This window comes from Empidonax traillii, unplaced genomic scaffold (assembly GCF_003031625.1).
Source record: "Empidonax traillii isolate 1590-97213 ecotype Southwest subspecies unplaced genomic scaffold, ASM303162v1 scaffold240:size1935192, whole genome shotgun sequence".
Taxonomy (NCBI): domain Eukaryota; kingdom Metazoa; phylum Chordata; class Aves; order Passeriformes; family Tyrannidae; genus Empidonax; species Empidonax traillii.
Window position 1 is genome coordinate 1570088 of NW_020955433.1, and position 15466 is coordinate 1585553.

Consider the following 15466-nt stretch of genomic DNA (forward strand, 5'->3'; position numbering starts at 1 on the left):
TTATTCCTTCATTTTTAGTTAAACCTAACAGTATCTATCTGTACATTGCCAGCTCTGACAATAGGCATTTTTATGCTGATTACTTGAGGTTAACTCTGGTAGTTTTCATCAAAATAACTGCAGAATTTGGAGGCTTTTTTAGAAAGCATGAAGAATTCTGATACACTTGTAATTCCTACTTCTAAAAAAAGTAGCTTCTTCTACCTTCAGTCTTAAAGAAGTAGACTTATCTCAAGATCGAACTCTGAATATATAATTTTCTTTTGCTTTTAATAAATATAGTAAATAGTATTTTGCATGTGGGGAAATAAAAATTTAGAACAATGCAGTTTTAAATATCTTCTCTAATGTGCTCCTGTGGTGTTGATATGTAACGGTTTTGTCTTTTATCTTACATGAAGGAAAACTGGATTTTTAGGAGTAGAGGTACTGGACAAGTAGAGGATAGTAGGCCATGAATAACTTTTTTTAAATTTTTTAGTTTTTTTAAAGGCAGGTTGGAGAACAGAGAAAGAGATGGAAGGCTCAGGAAAAAGGTTGGATTAACTGCAGAAAGAAGACAGGCCCTCGAATGGGGGGCTCCTTGTTAAGGCTTATAGACAAGCCTGTGGCAGAATGTACTCTTTAAAAGTCTCTGCTGGAGTGGGTTGTGTGTTCTGCACTAGGAAGATACTCGAATATAAAACTGCACTGTAATTTTGGATTTTTTTTTTTTTAAGGAGGCAGGTGAAGACAAGTCAGAATATTATTGATCAGTGGCTACTGTGACAAATGTGATTGAGTGTCCAAACTTTTGAAGATGCTCACAGAATGATAACTTCATGAAGGATTGATTCCTTCGAGTTTCTTTTTAGAGATAAGGCTTTTTTAATGGATGAAAATGTGTCATCTGAATCTTCCTCAAGTTGTCTGCATCGTTGTTTTAGTTTAATCTCTGTGCTTGAGTTTAGTTTCCACAAGGCAGAATAAAATTGGTCAAGCATGACTACCTGTAACAGTGCAGAAGGAATCTCAGCAGTTGGGTTGGTCTACATGACAACAAATCTTCTGACTAGAACCTTAGTGTGAAGTAGGGGATGCATTTAAAAAGAAAAAAAGGGTAGACATAATCCATCTAGAATATGAAGGAAAAAAATGAGGGAATGGCATTATGCATTATATAGTATGTTGCATCAATGCTCCTTTCTCTGTGTGTTGGAGCTTTTTTGTTTTGTTTGGGGTTGCTTTGGTGTTTGGGTTTTTTCTTTTGGTCAGTCTTGATCAAAATAATTTTCAGGTCTGGTGATGGGAAGTTCTAATAGTGTCAGAGTTGTAGATTTCTAGAAAAGGATTTTGCTGATGGATGTTTGGATGTTGTATTGTTACAGAATTTAACTTTGAAATTGTGGAAATAAATGCTGTTAGTAATAGAATGGCTAATATTTCAGGAATTGCTAGCCCAGGGATTGACTCACTAAATTGTTACTGAGTCAACAGGAGGTGATACTGTTTTAGACTTGGTATGAAAGTATAATGAGGTCTTTGTAGAACTGCTTCTGGAAAATCAACTTGGGATGTGAGATCACAACTTGATTCATAAATTCTTTGCTAAGATCATTGGTGTCAGAGAACTTTTGAAGAACTCTGCTGTTGGTAGGTGTGGAGGCCAGGGATTTATTTTGTAGAACTGCTTTAAAATTAAGTAATTTTATTCTACATGATCCTCATTAAAGGGAAATATTATAGGAAAACACTCCAGATTTAACTTGATTAACAATTACTTTGGTTCTGTGTCTCCAGGGATTGAAGGATAAAGCAATAACTGTCAAGGTCAAGCTGAGCTGGACATTGAAAAGTATCAGAATAGCATGAAAAAAGGATCTTCAGTTATGTAAATAAAAAAATGAATGTGTTATATGGAGGGCATGGTAGCATTTAAGTATGAATGCAAAATGAAATTAGTCCTTGCATTGGAACAGTGTAATGTAGCCTACTGTTTTTCTTTAAGGTTCTGTTAAAGGAAATAAAGGTATGGAGACTGCTACAGCTGTAGTTGAAAAAGCAGTCATCTCGAACGGGGGAACCAGGATCACTGACTCTTGAAAGAAATTGAGCTTAGCAATAGGGGTTTGTTTGATTGCTTTTTAACAAATCTGTTGAGTTGGGAAGGATTTGTTGTGAAAAACAGCTAGTGTGGTACTAATTGAAATTGAATATGAAGGCGAATGTCTAGGCTGCTACAACAGTGTAGCAGCTGAGGAAAAACAGGATTATAGTAGAAAATGAAGCAAGCTGCAGCATGGATTAACCATAGATTGTGTCATTGAAATTCATCCCATTTGCTTTTGCCACAGTCCTCGAAACGGAAAGTTACTTGCAAAGCACAAGAACTCCTGCTGTCAGTGGAGCTTGCCAGGTGATGTTGACAGCTTACTGGTTGGCAGAGGGGGAGCAGCAGAACCTCTGTAGACCACAGAGGGACTGCAGTACCCACGCAGATAGTTTTGGTGACTTATTAACGTATTGGTTATTTAAACCAGTGTGCTGCTTTGTGAGTGAAGAGGTCATGCACGGGGCAGTACCTGTGTGAGAGCACAGTACAGCCACTGGAGAGGACAAAAACCTACGCAGGAGTCCTTGCTGGGACTCTTGTCACTTGATCCGAGCCTTGTGTCATGCTGCCATGTAAAATGGCAGATTCAGTCTTTCCTAGCTTATGCTGGTTGTGATGTGTTTTCAGTGAGTTCAACAGAGTGCTCGTGGCACAGATTCTGAGACTTCATCTCAGTTTATGGAGGGCTGGTTAGGTGATCATGGGATGTAGAGTGGGAAAATTTTTAAAAATCAATCTGAGATTAAAATATCGGCTTGTTTAGAGTAAACTTAAGGCTGAAAAATCAGAGTAAATAACATATTTTGCAAGGAGAATAAATAGTAGAGATACAAACAAACTTGTTGAAGCTGGGAAACAATGCCGTCACAAGTGGGCCTAAATAGATTGTAACTTTACTAAAGTTTTCAAAAATTGTGAGGTGGTGGAATGAGCTGCCATTTGGAATAGTGAGAGCAAAAAAATTACAAGGGATGTTGGAAAGCTTGCAAGAAGCATATGCCATGTGAGTTTGGATTCAGAGAGTAGGTTTGTTACAGTTCCTGGCTGTTGGGAGAGGTCTGCAGGTGCTGCCTCATTTGTGTGGGTTGAAGGAGTTTTACCCAAGTTCTAAAGACAAACGTATGTAACTACAGATGTTAAAAGCTCCCAGTTTACCACTGGATTAATTTAGTGAAATCTTTAATTAGGATTTTTTACGTAGTGAAATTTTTACCTAATCATTGATTCTTCTCTATATCTGTGAGCATATCTGGTCAGAAGAGCATTCTCTTTGTTTGGGGAGAGCTGAATCTATAGCACACTTGCAGGAAGGAAAGAGGTAATTTCCCAAGTGTTGTCCAGTGAGTTCTGCGTCCTTAATGCTTCACATCTGTGATAGATTCAAGAATCAGTTGATGGCAGCCGTCAGCTTTCTCTGACTTAACTCTTCTCCAATAGCTGTCAGCAACCAGGTTTACTCTGAGGGCGAAGACAAGCACAGCTGCACAGGGCTGTTTGGTGTAGAACAAGTTGGAACAATTTTAAAAGACCTGGGAAGATGCTAAGAGTTCTTGAAAAAAATAACACAGGATTCAGGAAATCTGTATTGCAGTCAGTGAGCACAGTATGCAGAAGTAGCAGAATGGAAAAATCTGTAATTACTTACCTCTAAAAAGTTGGTGGTACATCTTTCTAGAAGGAGATTTTCTTTGCAATCCCCCAAAAAACCATACTGGCTCAAAGACTTGTATGAATTTCGCTAACACTACTCTGTGGACCTGGAGAGCAAATTCAGTGGAATGAGCAGCTCTGGCTGAACACTTCTGAGGATCCGTTTCTGGAAAACATATGTTTTCTTCAATATCAAAGTATAGTGTTTTTATTTTGTAGGCAAGTTGATATGGGGTGTGAAAATGTTGAGGAGGTGACAATGAAATTCAAGTGTATAAATATATTGTATCTTACGCCTAAATATTAAAGATAAACATGATCTTAAGCAAGAATACACTCTTCTGTTTAGATCATTGTATTGTTAAAAATACCACTCCATCTGGGGAAGTCTTTCCATATTCAGTTGAAAGTGACAAACATATCTCTTACTAATTAAATGGGTCTAAACAAGAAAAAAACCTAATGTGTGATTTGGTCAATTTAAATTTAAGATATGTAGAATAGCTGATTTGAAAGATCATGTTTTTTTTAAAATGTAGTCAACTTAAATATATAATTTGAGATATTGCTGGATTGCTTTGCATATTTTAGTGATAGTAAAAATAATATGATAATGCTTCACAATTAGTCTGCTTTTAATGAAATAAAATTTTAGCTGAAAGATAGATATTAACTTTAGGTTACTATATTTTTAAATGCTTACTTATTTTAAACTGCTAAAAATTTTAAATACCATATTTTTGGGGAAATCTGTATGTCAAATGCTTACTTATGATTCTTTGTTTCTCTGTTTATTTTTAAGACCAGCAAAAATCAAATTAAAGTAGATCTTGTAGATGAAAATTTTACAGAATTAAGAGGAGAAATAGCAGGACCTCCGGATACACCATATGAAGGCAAGTAATGCTTTTGTGTATGCAATTATTGTACCCTTCAAATCATGTGTCTTGAGATGCTTTGTTTGTAAAATTAATTTACAGCATAAAATATAGAGATATACATTTTAAAATAGTCTGATTTTTATAAAAAAAACCCCAGATTTTAAGCTCTAAAAGTATTTTAATTCAGCTTCTGTGTTGCCTGAAGAGAGATCTGTTCAACAGTAGGATAGGCTATTCTATATCAAAGATTAATTTACAGGTATAAGCTGTGCAGTGTAATTTATATAATTCTGCCTTTTAGTTGATTGTTTACTGTCTCGACAGTTTACGCTTCTTAACTATCAAGCATCCAGGAACTGAGCTTCAGACTGTACATGTGTGTCCGTGATGTGGTGATCATTCATAAATGTTGCATTTTGCCTATCTCAAGCAGAGATGCCATAGCAGGTTAAATTTGGGATTAATATTAGGCATCCATGGACCCCAATACTTAATTTATACTGAAGTGGAGGACTATAGTAGAACTTCATCTCTTTAGCTGTCTTCAAAAATTACCTTATTGACTTCCTTGTTTCTTAAAGCTGGTATCAGTAATTGTGCACCTCTTGCAGTCTGCGAAAAGCAAGGTAACTTCCATAAAGAAGCTTTAACAGGAGCTAATATAGCATGCCTCTTCAGGGACACAGAATTACTCAATGGTGCTGGTACTTGTCAGCTTTGTGCAGAATGTATATGGAGACACACCTTCTATTTAAAGTGCCTTGACGATAAGTAAAAAATAAAGTAAAAATCCTTAAACTTTTGGAAAGCTTTAAAATCTCATTTTACTCAGACAGACTATGCCAGGTATCTACTTTGATTTGAATTTGAACTTTCAACAAAAAAAGTTAAAAGGAATGTTACAGGCACGTGCATTGTTTTGTTGGAATTTAAAACAATTTTCCAAGTTTTTCAATTGCTCTAGTTCCTCTGTGCTTTTAGGAGTGAGACTTCAGTATTCTCCTGGGACCAGAAACGTGCTGTTTATCATTGTGTTGACAAATAAATTCTTTTCAGGTGGTGAAAATACCTGAAATTTTTTTTCATCGATATGGATGTGTATGCACTCAAAAACTTAGTGACTGCTGATGAAAATCTGGTTGTTATGTCTTCCCTAAGGAAGCGCATCCCTTGTGATTGTTTCTCTGACTGGGAGCTGGTGCAGCAGCATTGGGCTTGAGCGCAGGGAGAGCCTCCCCAGTGCCACCCACCCCTCCTCTACCTTTGGGTCCCAGGACAGATAAAGAATGAGGAAACAGCCTAACAGAAGTTGCCATGGAAAAATATTGGACAGGGGTAGAAGATGTCAGAAGATGAGGAAAAGGGAAATGAACCTGGAAGGGAGAGAGGAGGAAAGTAGAATCCTCTGTAATGGTAGGGGTGCTGCCCTGCAGAAATGGATTTCCGGAGTTCCTCAGCAGTTTTCCCTTCTCCCTCCTTTTTCCCATGTGTCTGTATCTTCATCTCATCGGCTGCTGATGTATAGTTGACAGAAGATGTCTGGAAGGAAGATAATTTCTTCTGTTTGTAACATGGATCTTCAATTTAAAACGAGAACCATGCTGTTCACCTAAAATACAGAGTAGTGCTGGTGACCTATTTGAAAGTGAATCATTCTTTAGGATTTAGTATAATTGCTGTTTTGCAACAATATGGTTTGTCTTGTAAAAGCAAGTCTTACATACAGATGTTAAGTTATTGCAAAATTTAGTAATTGGATACTAGAAAACATCTGAATAGTGGTAGAAGTGTGTTGTTTTGGGGCATTTTGGTGTTTGTTTTCTATTCAGGCAGAATTAATCCTTTTCAGGTGAGCTGGATGTCATGGCTTGCCATTTCCCCCCCCCCCTTCAGGTTAATATTGCTTTGGCTTATAAAATGGGCCTTTTCTGGAGATTATTTTGAGAATTATTTGAAAGGAAAGATGCATTAATTTGTCACTGAGGTGAAAAATGATATAGCAGTTCATGAAAAGCATGAAAAAAGATTTAAATGCCTGTTAGCAGAACTGGGTTCTGTGTGATGCTGGATGATTCAGGTAGACCAGAATTTCAAAAGCTGAGCATGGTGTATTCACATATTCAGCATATCCTGCTAGTGAAACTCAGCAATATGTGTTTAGCACAGAGTTTGTTGATGTATGCATACTTAAATGCCTTTGAGTACATTTCATTATGGGGATATAGTAAATGTCCCTTTTGGGGAGCTAAACTTATTTTGTATTTTGATTATGGCAGGGATCTCATGGAAACATAATATGATTGTATGCTTACTTTAATCTAGAGGGCATATTGAGGAGCAAAATGAAGGTTACCACCAGCCCAATTTCTGGTGTTTCCTGACACTTGAGTAATTTACTTTGGAATGTTAATATTTCTGTAATATAGTTATATGCATTTATTCCCTTATGTAATTATGAAGGGCATGCCAGTATGTGTAGTCTACGCTTTATGACTAATGCAGTAATGCCTGCTGCATAATTACAGGCTGATCTCTTGTCATCTGTAGTCTGAACAGTGACACAGCAAGAAGTGCTTTATGAAGAAGAACTAATTAATGCAGTAGTTCAGGTCAGACAGTTCTGTGATACAGGAGGGATTTCTAGAACCATTGTGAAGTGAGAGAACAATAGTGCTTGTTGTTGACCATAATTGGTAAGGTGTCTGAAAACAAACTGCTGCTGCAAAATTCTGTTATAGGTGATGTTGGGACATGAGTTAAGAATGACTGAGGGGAAGAATTCCATCTATTATTGGCAAAATTGACAGCTTTTATTTTCCTGGTAGTAGTGTCAACTCATATTGATAATCATGGGAATATTGCAAGACATAACTTTCATTGAAACATGTTTACCTCGCACATTAAAGCATCTTTGGAGAAGAGGACCTTTGGAAGACTAAGCCAAGCTTGTATGTGAGCCAGAGTAACTGCAAAATTCATAATAGGGTATTTCTTCAAGGAAAACAGCTAAACATTGCTCTAACTCTATTGTGAGACCTGCTCCAGTAGGACTACAGAAGGAATATTCTGCCATTACTGTTTAATTCAATCTCAGGCATTAAATAGCTGCAAAAAAGCCATACATATGCATACTCCTTAAAAAAAATGTGCAAAAATATTGGCATGCAGAAGTTACTTGCATTTTAAATGTAATATTAAGGAAATTAAATCCAGATATGTTCAGTTTAAGTCTTCAAGCCCGTATTATATAAACTGCAAACTTCATTGCACAACAATACTGTATAAATAAGACCACCAGCTCATTAGTCCAACCATTTAAAAATCTTTAGGACTTGTGCATTTCAAATGAAAAATATTGGTAGCTGAATAGCCTGTTAGACTATAATAGCCTGTGGTAAGCAGAAAAAATGGTAATACCTAATTTTTATTTAATTTGTAAATTTATTTAATTTAATGTTACCTCACAAAATAACGTGGCAGTAAAGTCATAAAGGGATTGCTGAATTTTTGTAGTCTAGGGACAGGGTACTTGTTTTGCTTCTTAGAAAAAAATTGCTGCTGAATTCAGAGGAAAGGGAAAAACGAACTTACTTAAGGTCTGTTGTTGATGTATGTGTCTTCAAAACTGTATTGCTTGTGCTATCCTGTAAGACAAGCTACCAACTTAGACATTGGCAATTATAATTCTGGAATTATTGGCCTTTTTTCTGTTGTATTTTCTGTTAAAATTTTCCAAGTTATTGTAGTGTTAAGTGAGAATAAGCAGCTGTAGACAGTAGTGTAAAATATCAAAGTGATACTAACCAGTTTCAGGAGGAGTGTATTAGACTGAAAAACATTTTGAAAGTGAGAGGTGTTAGTAGCTACTAATGTGCATTTTTGGCACAGATAGAACAGTGCCAGAGACTATAACTCTTGAGAGTATTGCTTTGAGGGTTTTTTCCCCTGTATTTATAAATTTAATAAATAATAAATTTATAAATTGTAACAAAGTATACTGAGGGAGGGAAAAGGTTTCTTCCAGAAAGAGGAACAACGGGATGAGGAAGAAAATGCAAATGAGGAGAAATGCTTTCAGTTTTTATAAAAACTAAAGGTTCAGATTAGTGTGTATGTTTTGTTATACCCTGTTCTTTTTATCACTGAACTGCTGCCTGGCAAATGGCCTTCACTGGGCAGGCAGAAAAAGTTTGAGATTGCTCCAGAAGACATAAGTATTGACAGTGAGCTTGAATGTCAACAGAACTGTAATTGAAATAGGCATACGTAACAGGGACAGAAAACCAGAAATGTTTAAAACTGAGCAGTAGGAGGGGGTTCTGTCTGCCGAGCTCATTTATTGCATGCTGTAGTCCTGCAAGATATATTCTGAGTACTGCTGTGCTAAAGCGTTCGCAGAATAGAAGTGACTACTTCAAGCAGTAATGTAGAACACAGTGGAAGTTACAGTGGTGCCTCCTTTGTTGTTGTTGTTGTTTTTTTTTTTTTTTTTTTTTTTTTGCAAAGTGTGAGAACTTTTCTTACAGACTTATTTGAATGTACATGAGTTCCAGAAAGTTTAAAATGACATAGTTAATTTCAGTTGTGTAATTTAAAGAAAATTTATTGACATGGGGTGTCAGAAGAGTCAAAATAATGTAATATCCCATGTTCAACCTAAATGTTCCTGTTTTGTTTTCCTATTGTTTTATCTGTTTGGGGTATGTTTGATTCATGTTTTGGTATATTCTACTAAAATCAAGCATGGAAATGACACGATTGGAAATGAATATGTGCACATTAAATATACTTAAGTAGTATAGATTCTGATTTGCAAATACAGCATCATTAGATTGACTTTATGTGTATTTATTTATGAATTATACAAAATTCATCTTCTAACTAACACTTCTGGGTAGATTGGAATTACTTGAAAACCTATTCATTTAGAAGTATAAGCTTTATTGTCATGAAAGACTGAGCTTGAGTAATATTCTCATCTTTAATTTCTAACTTGTTCTTGTCTTTTGCAGGTGGAAGGTATCAGCTAGAGATAAAAATTCCAGAAACATATCCGTTTAATCCCCCTAAGGTACTGCAGACACATTTTTGGACAACATAATTTGGCTAGCAAGTTTGAGTGTTCTTATTTACTTGCTTCCGTGTGTAGTCTTCCTTTTTTTTTTTTTTTTTTTATTTTCCTCTAGACAGGCATTGTTGTCTTTAGGTGGAGCTAATGCAGGAGGCATAGCTGTATCCAATCAGAAGTACACTCTGATTATTTTGATTTGCAGTTCAAACCGACAGAATTCTAGGGAGAGACTTGTGCCTTATTATTTATCCTAATGTAGTATCTTTTGGCAAGATAAATACAGTTTTCAGATAGTTTACATGATGTAGAGGGTACAGCTGTCTTCCATCCCCTTCAGCATTGCTGAATAAATTGATTCTTTTAGCTTCTTGGACTCCCTAAGTGAGACTTAAAAGTCTTGAATGTAACCTACCAAGTTTCTGGTAATAATTGAATAGTGACGTGTAGAGTTGAGTGTCTTGAAAAACCAGCAGAGAAATGTAATGGGTCTTACTGCAACTCTGTTGAAGGAATGGATAAAATGTGCACATTGATGAGAGACAAGAAATGGCTGTGGTAAAGTCAGTTGTACATTTTTCACAAGTTATTGGCCTTTTAACTTTCCTGTATGTTTTTAGAACTTCAGATGTGTGATTCTACCCTGAATCGCATTCTCCCCAGCCATGTGCAGCTGCACCTGTACGTTCCTGCGCCCTGATTTAGTCCTCTCTTCAGTGGCTTCTTATTAATCAGTAGACTCCTAAGTTGTCTGACTCAAACTCTTGATAGGTTTTCTGTTTGTCTGAAAGATGTCTTTGAACTAAGAACATGTCCTAGATCCTGATTATTTTCATCCTGATATGTAATACTGGGAAGGAGCTGAGGAAGAGGAGGAAGAGAGGTGCCAGTAGCTCACAGGTCCTTCGAATTACTTCCTTGAGGCTGGAGCAAATACACAAAAAGTCTTAATGAAATGTCTGTAGGTCTCAGCTCTTTCATCTGCATGTATTCTGGTGTGAATATAACATGAGGAGAGCTAAAACAGGTCGCAGACACTGAAAGATGAGTCTGTGGACCATGATTTAATTGTTGCTTTAGGGCTTAGTTGTCTCCATTTCCGGAGTTCATAGGCAGCTATTAGAAACTCTGTGCACTGTACCGTTGTACTGCTTATTCTGGAGTCTGTAGTCTTGAATTGGAGGCATTTTTGCCCTGCCTTTCATCTGAAAGATTTCTTTAGCTTGTTCAGTATGTGCTTTGACAGCCATTGTTAGCTGTCATTCACTGTGAGAAATTACCCAATATTTACATTGCTTTTACATTTTGCAAGTGATTTAGAGAGTTGAGGTAGTTAATAAGTGGCTCAGCTGACATGATCACTTATTTCTGTCCTGGAAAGCAGAACTGTTATGATCTTGCCTGTTTATACACCAGGGTTGTACTGATTCTATATAGCCCTGTGTGTTAAGTCTTCTGATATAGTGCCTGACAGATAACATGTTCTTTTCACTGATTTGCTTGCAGGTGAGGGGCAAAAGTTGAAAGATCTGTGCTATTTACATCAAATGTTCATCAGGAGTTTGGGGTGAGGAGGTAGAGATGAGAAACACGGACAGGTCAAAGTCACTAGAAGGCAGTTAAAGTGCAACCTGAAATCAGGGGTTTGAAGAATGTGAAGGAGGGAATTTCCCAAGGCATGTATATCCTTTCAGAGAACAGCTTTGGGTTCCAAGACCTTCAAGAGTAAATGCTGGTTTTACCTTTTCTTGGTGTCTTAAAAAACCAACGAACCAACCAAAACCTGGATTTTATCCATGCTTTGCGAACATGAATACACATTAGTGTAAAACTATGGACATAATCAATGAATGAATGCTGGGACACTCAACAGGAAAGAAAAATATGTAATCTAGTGAAGTTTTTCTTCATATAGGTAATGAGACTGAATGGCTGTAGAAGTAGTAGCATCCACCAAGGAAAGTTTTGTGATGCCTCTTTAGCTACCAACAAATAGCTGAACAGTGAGGTCCAATTCCTATGTTAAGAGTTCAGGGACTTGTTTCACTTTGTGAAATCTAGAAAGTCCGCTTGTAATAGTGTTGGAAGTTTTAAGTTTTAAACATATTTGACCATCTGCTTTTGTCAAAACACCGGTACTGCTGGAGGATATTTCTCATGACTTTGTGGGATGGAGGGGTGTGCACACATGACAGTGTGTGGGAAAACATTTAGGGGTGAGTTTGGTGTGCTGGAATGGGCAGTAGTCTGTTTTGAGTAAAGCAGAGCTCTAAGAAACAGCCTTACAAACTTGAAGCCTCATGAAATAAGCAGTATCACATCTTAGTTTGGTTTTTTATCTTCGCATTTTCTAAACTAGTATTTCCTTATAATATTATTTTAAATGGTGGATTTAAAATGCTTCCTTAGTATACTGCATTTAATAATGTTTTTTTTCTTTTTGAAATTGTCTTGTTTTTTAGGTGCGGTTTATCACCAAAATATGGCATCCTAATATTAGCTCAGTCACTGGGGCCATTTGTTTGGATATTCTGAAAGATCAATGGTAAGATTCCATATGGATTTAAATGTGCAAAATCGTGTACTGGTGCCCTAGATAGGAGGCAACAGTTCCTGCTGCTTTTCACTTTGTATTTATAATTTGAGATGTCCTTAAAGCATACAGTATTTCAGTATAGTGTTCTAAGGTGCAAGTATGCAAATGAAATGATGATGTGGTCATTTTGGAAAGCACTTAGTAGATACTACGTACACAGAGAGTTCTTCCAAACATTTTTGCACTAGGATTAATGTTTCATTTTTGACATTTTGGGTGTCTTTGTAGGAGTTCATTTTTTTATTGACTTAGTTCTGTTCTGTTAACAAATGCTACCTATTGCCTCCTGAATTTTGTCCTTTCAGCCTCCTGAGGTGTAGGCAGAAAAACACCAAGTGCTTATCCTCATTCTGATTCTTTACTTCTATTTCAAAATAAAAATTAGTTCTGATGGAGTAAAAATTAGGTATGAAGTGAGTCTGGGATTATAAAAGGTAGCAGGTCAACAGTAGGAAAGGTAGAAGAGGCTGACCGTGCTGATTCTGTCTCACAGTTATCACTGATAATATAGAAGATTTGCACCTCTGTAAACCATTTGCTGTTTAGTTTCTCATCTGTTGCTGACTTTGATCTCTTAATGCTACGAATAAAGTTTTAATAGCTGGAATCCGTGAAATAGACTTGTAAGTGTCCAAACTAACAGCTGCACTCATTGTCTGTTTGTTTTTCAAAGTAATACATTTCCTGTGGTTTGAAGATCATATGCACCAGTTGTATGATAGACATGATAACCAAGATGATTTGATTTGTGTTAGGTGTTTTCCTCCATGTCTGCCTCAGCAGAATAGGACTGTAATTTCCCAGCAGATCATATCAGTAACTAATCCATACAGACTTCAAATGCTTGTAAAGTCTGTTTGTCAAGACTTCTGTTGGCTAAGCAAACATTTGAATTTGAAACAGAAACTTTAGAGCAGAACTCATGAGTTGAGGTCTTGCAGGTGATGCATCCAGTGTACAAATCATCTGGCGCAGGATATTGTCAGCTACTGAAATGGCATCAGAATAATCATGAACTGTTGATTTTCTCATTTGTAGAACGGCATTTTTTTTACGTGTTTTTTTACTGTCTTGGAGCACTTGATGTTCTTTCAGCAGTAGAATCTTTCAACACACATGCCATGGTACATGGTATCATTTTTCTTATCAGTAAAGCCAATGCACTTTGCATTTAATTGTTCTTACCACCCTGTAATTTTACTGGTGATTAATGACTCTTTAACTGTGCAAGTACAGTTTTATGTACTTTTGTTTTTTTAATCACAACCATTGAGATTTGAAAAGGAAGAACAGGAGAGGTGATTTGACCTTTGTTCTTGTAATATTTGTCCACACAGATAACTTAATCTGTGTCTTCTTTCTACCTGATGAAAAAAAAAAAAACATTAATATCTTCCCTCACCAAGATGTATACAAAATAGGAGTATTGGAACAAGAATTTGCCTTCTGTGTATTTAAATTGGCTGGCACGAGGAGCACCAATATTCTGCCAGTTATATAGTTTTAAGCTCTTCCTTTAAAACACTATTTTCATTTGGAAGCACTAAAGAAAAAAATTCATAGAACTTGGTGGTTATATGGAGTGAGGCTTTCTATATACTATAATCAAATGATTCTTTTAATATTATTCTTAATGTAGTGGTTCCTTCATTTTCTAGTGGTGCTATTTGTAAGTTTTATTTCTTTTCAAATAGTAGAATGATAAATGGAAATCAGTGGAGCATCGTTGAAGTGCTGGTCAAAGCCTCTGATCCTTTGATAAGAACAAACTTGTAGTGGCCTCCATTGTTTATTGTTTGGAGCATTTCACTATTGTGATAGATAAGACTTTTTTCCTGAAGAGCTTCCTGAAACTTTCTAAGCCATATGAATGGTTAATACTGCTTAAAAAAGCCTGGCCTTGAATGTTTCCACGGATGAGACATCCACAGCTACTCTGGGCAACCTGTTCCACTCCCTCACCATTCTCACAGTAAAGAATTTCTTCCTAATATCGAATCTAAGCCCATTGTCCTTCAGTTTGAAGCCATTCTCCCCTCGCTCTATTACTACATACCCATGTAAAAAGTCCCTCTCCAACCTTCTTGTGGGCCCCTTTGAGTACCAAAAGGTGCTGTAAGGTCTCTGCTTGGAGCCTTCTTCAGGCTGAACAGCCCTGACTCTTAGCCTGTATTTACAGGAGAGGTTCTCCATCCCTCAGATTGTCTTTATGGCCCTCCTGGACTCGTTCCAATAGGTCCATATCTTTCTTGTGTTGGGGGCCCCAGAACTAGATGGGATCTCATGAGGGTGGATTAGAGGGGGAGAATCACTTCCCCAAGACGTGGTTGGTTTTCAGGGCTGCAAGTGCACATTGCTGAGACTTTTCCAGCTCCTCATCCACCAGCACCCCCAAGTCCTTCTCCCCAGAGCTGTCGTCAATCCGTTCTCCACACAGCATGTGTTTATCCCTGGGATTATCCTCTCCCAGATGCAGGACCTTGCACTTGGCCTGTTTGTACAGGCCTGTTTGTACAGGCCTGTCAAGGTCCCTCTGATGGCATCCCTTCCCTCCAACCTGTCAACTGCACCACACTGCTTGGTGTCATCAGCGAACTTGCTGAGGGGGCGCTCCCTGTCTGTGTCACCAGCAAAGATGTTGGACAGTGCTGGTCCCAGTGCAGGCCCTTGAGGAACACCACTCGTCACTGGTCTCCGCTTGGACACTGAACTGTTGACTGCAGCTTGTTGAGTGCAACCATCCAGCCAATTCCTTATCCTCTGAGTGGTCCATCAAATCCATCTCTTCGGTTTAGAGACAAGGATTCCATGAATGAATCTTTTAGGTCACTTGAAGTATCTCTGGCAAGGTATCAGCAAAAGTAGATTTAATACATGTTTGCAGAAGTGCCACAAAGTTTGATGACGACTCTATTCACTCCTATTACTTACTGCATGAAGCACACAAAGAAAAATCAGATTAAAAGCGTTCTACAGTGATTCTGTGTGGAGACCAGGGACACAAAAGGGCAGGACACAAAAGAGTAAGGGATGCAAAAGGATAATGGGACCTGTCCCATTGAGTTAAAAGGATCAGTGGGCCACCTTGCCAAACTTAGCCTCAGACTGGATCATTGGTTTAGGTAAAAACAATTTAAAAACACTTAATCATAACAATACCTAACCAACACAAGAGTAGT

General features: G+C 37.3%; 1 protein-coding gene across 2 annotated transcripts in view; it reads left to right on the forward strand.

Annotated features, from left to right (window-relative positions):
• Positions 1-15466, forward strand: part of UBE2K (ubiquitin conjugating enzyme E2 K) — a 45339-nt gene that overhangs the window by 12579 nt on the left and 17294 nt on the right. The window contains exons 2-4 of one of the 2 annotated variants that reach the window (XM_027888561.1): positions 4545-4638; positions 9636-9694; positions 12154-12236. In XM_027888561.1, coding sequence (XP_027744362.1) covers positions 4545-4638; positions 9636-9694; positions 12154-12236 — 236 coding nt within the window. The remainder of the gene's footprint in view (positions 1-4544; positions 4639-9635; positions 9695-12153; positions 12237-15466) is intronic. The other variant, XM_027888562.1, reaches the window with a different exon arrangement.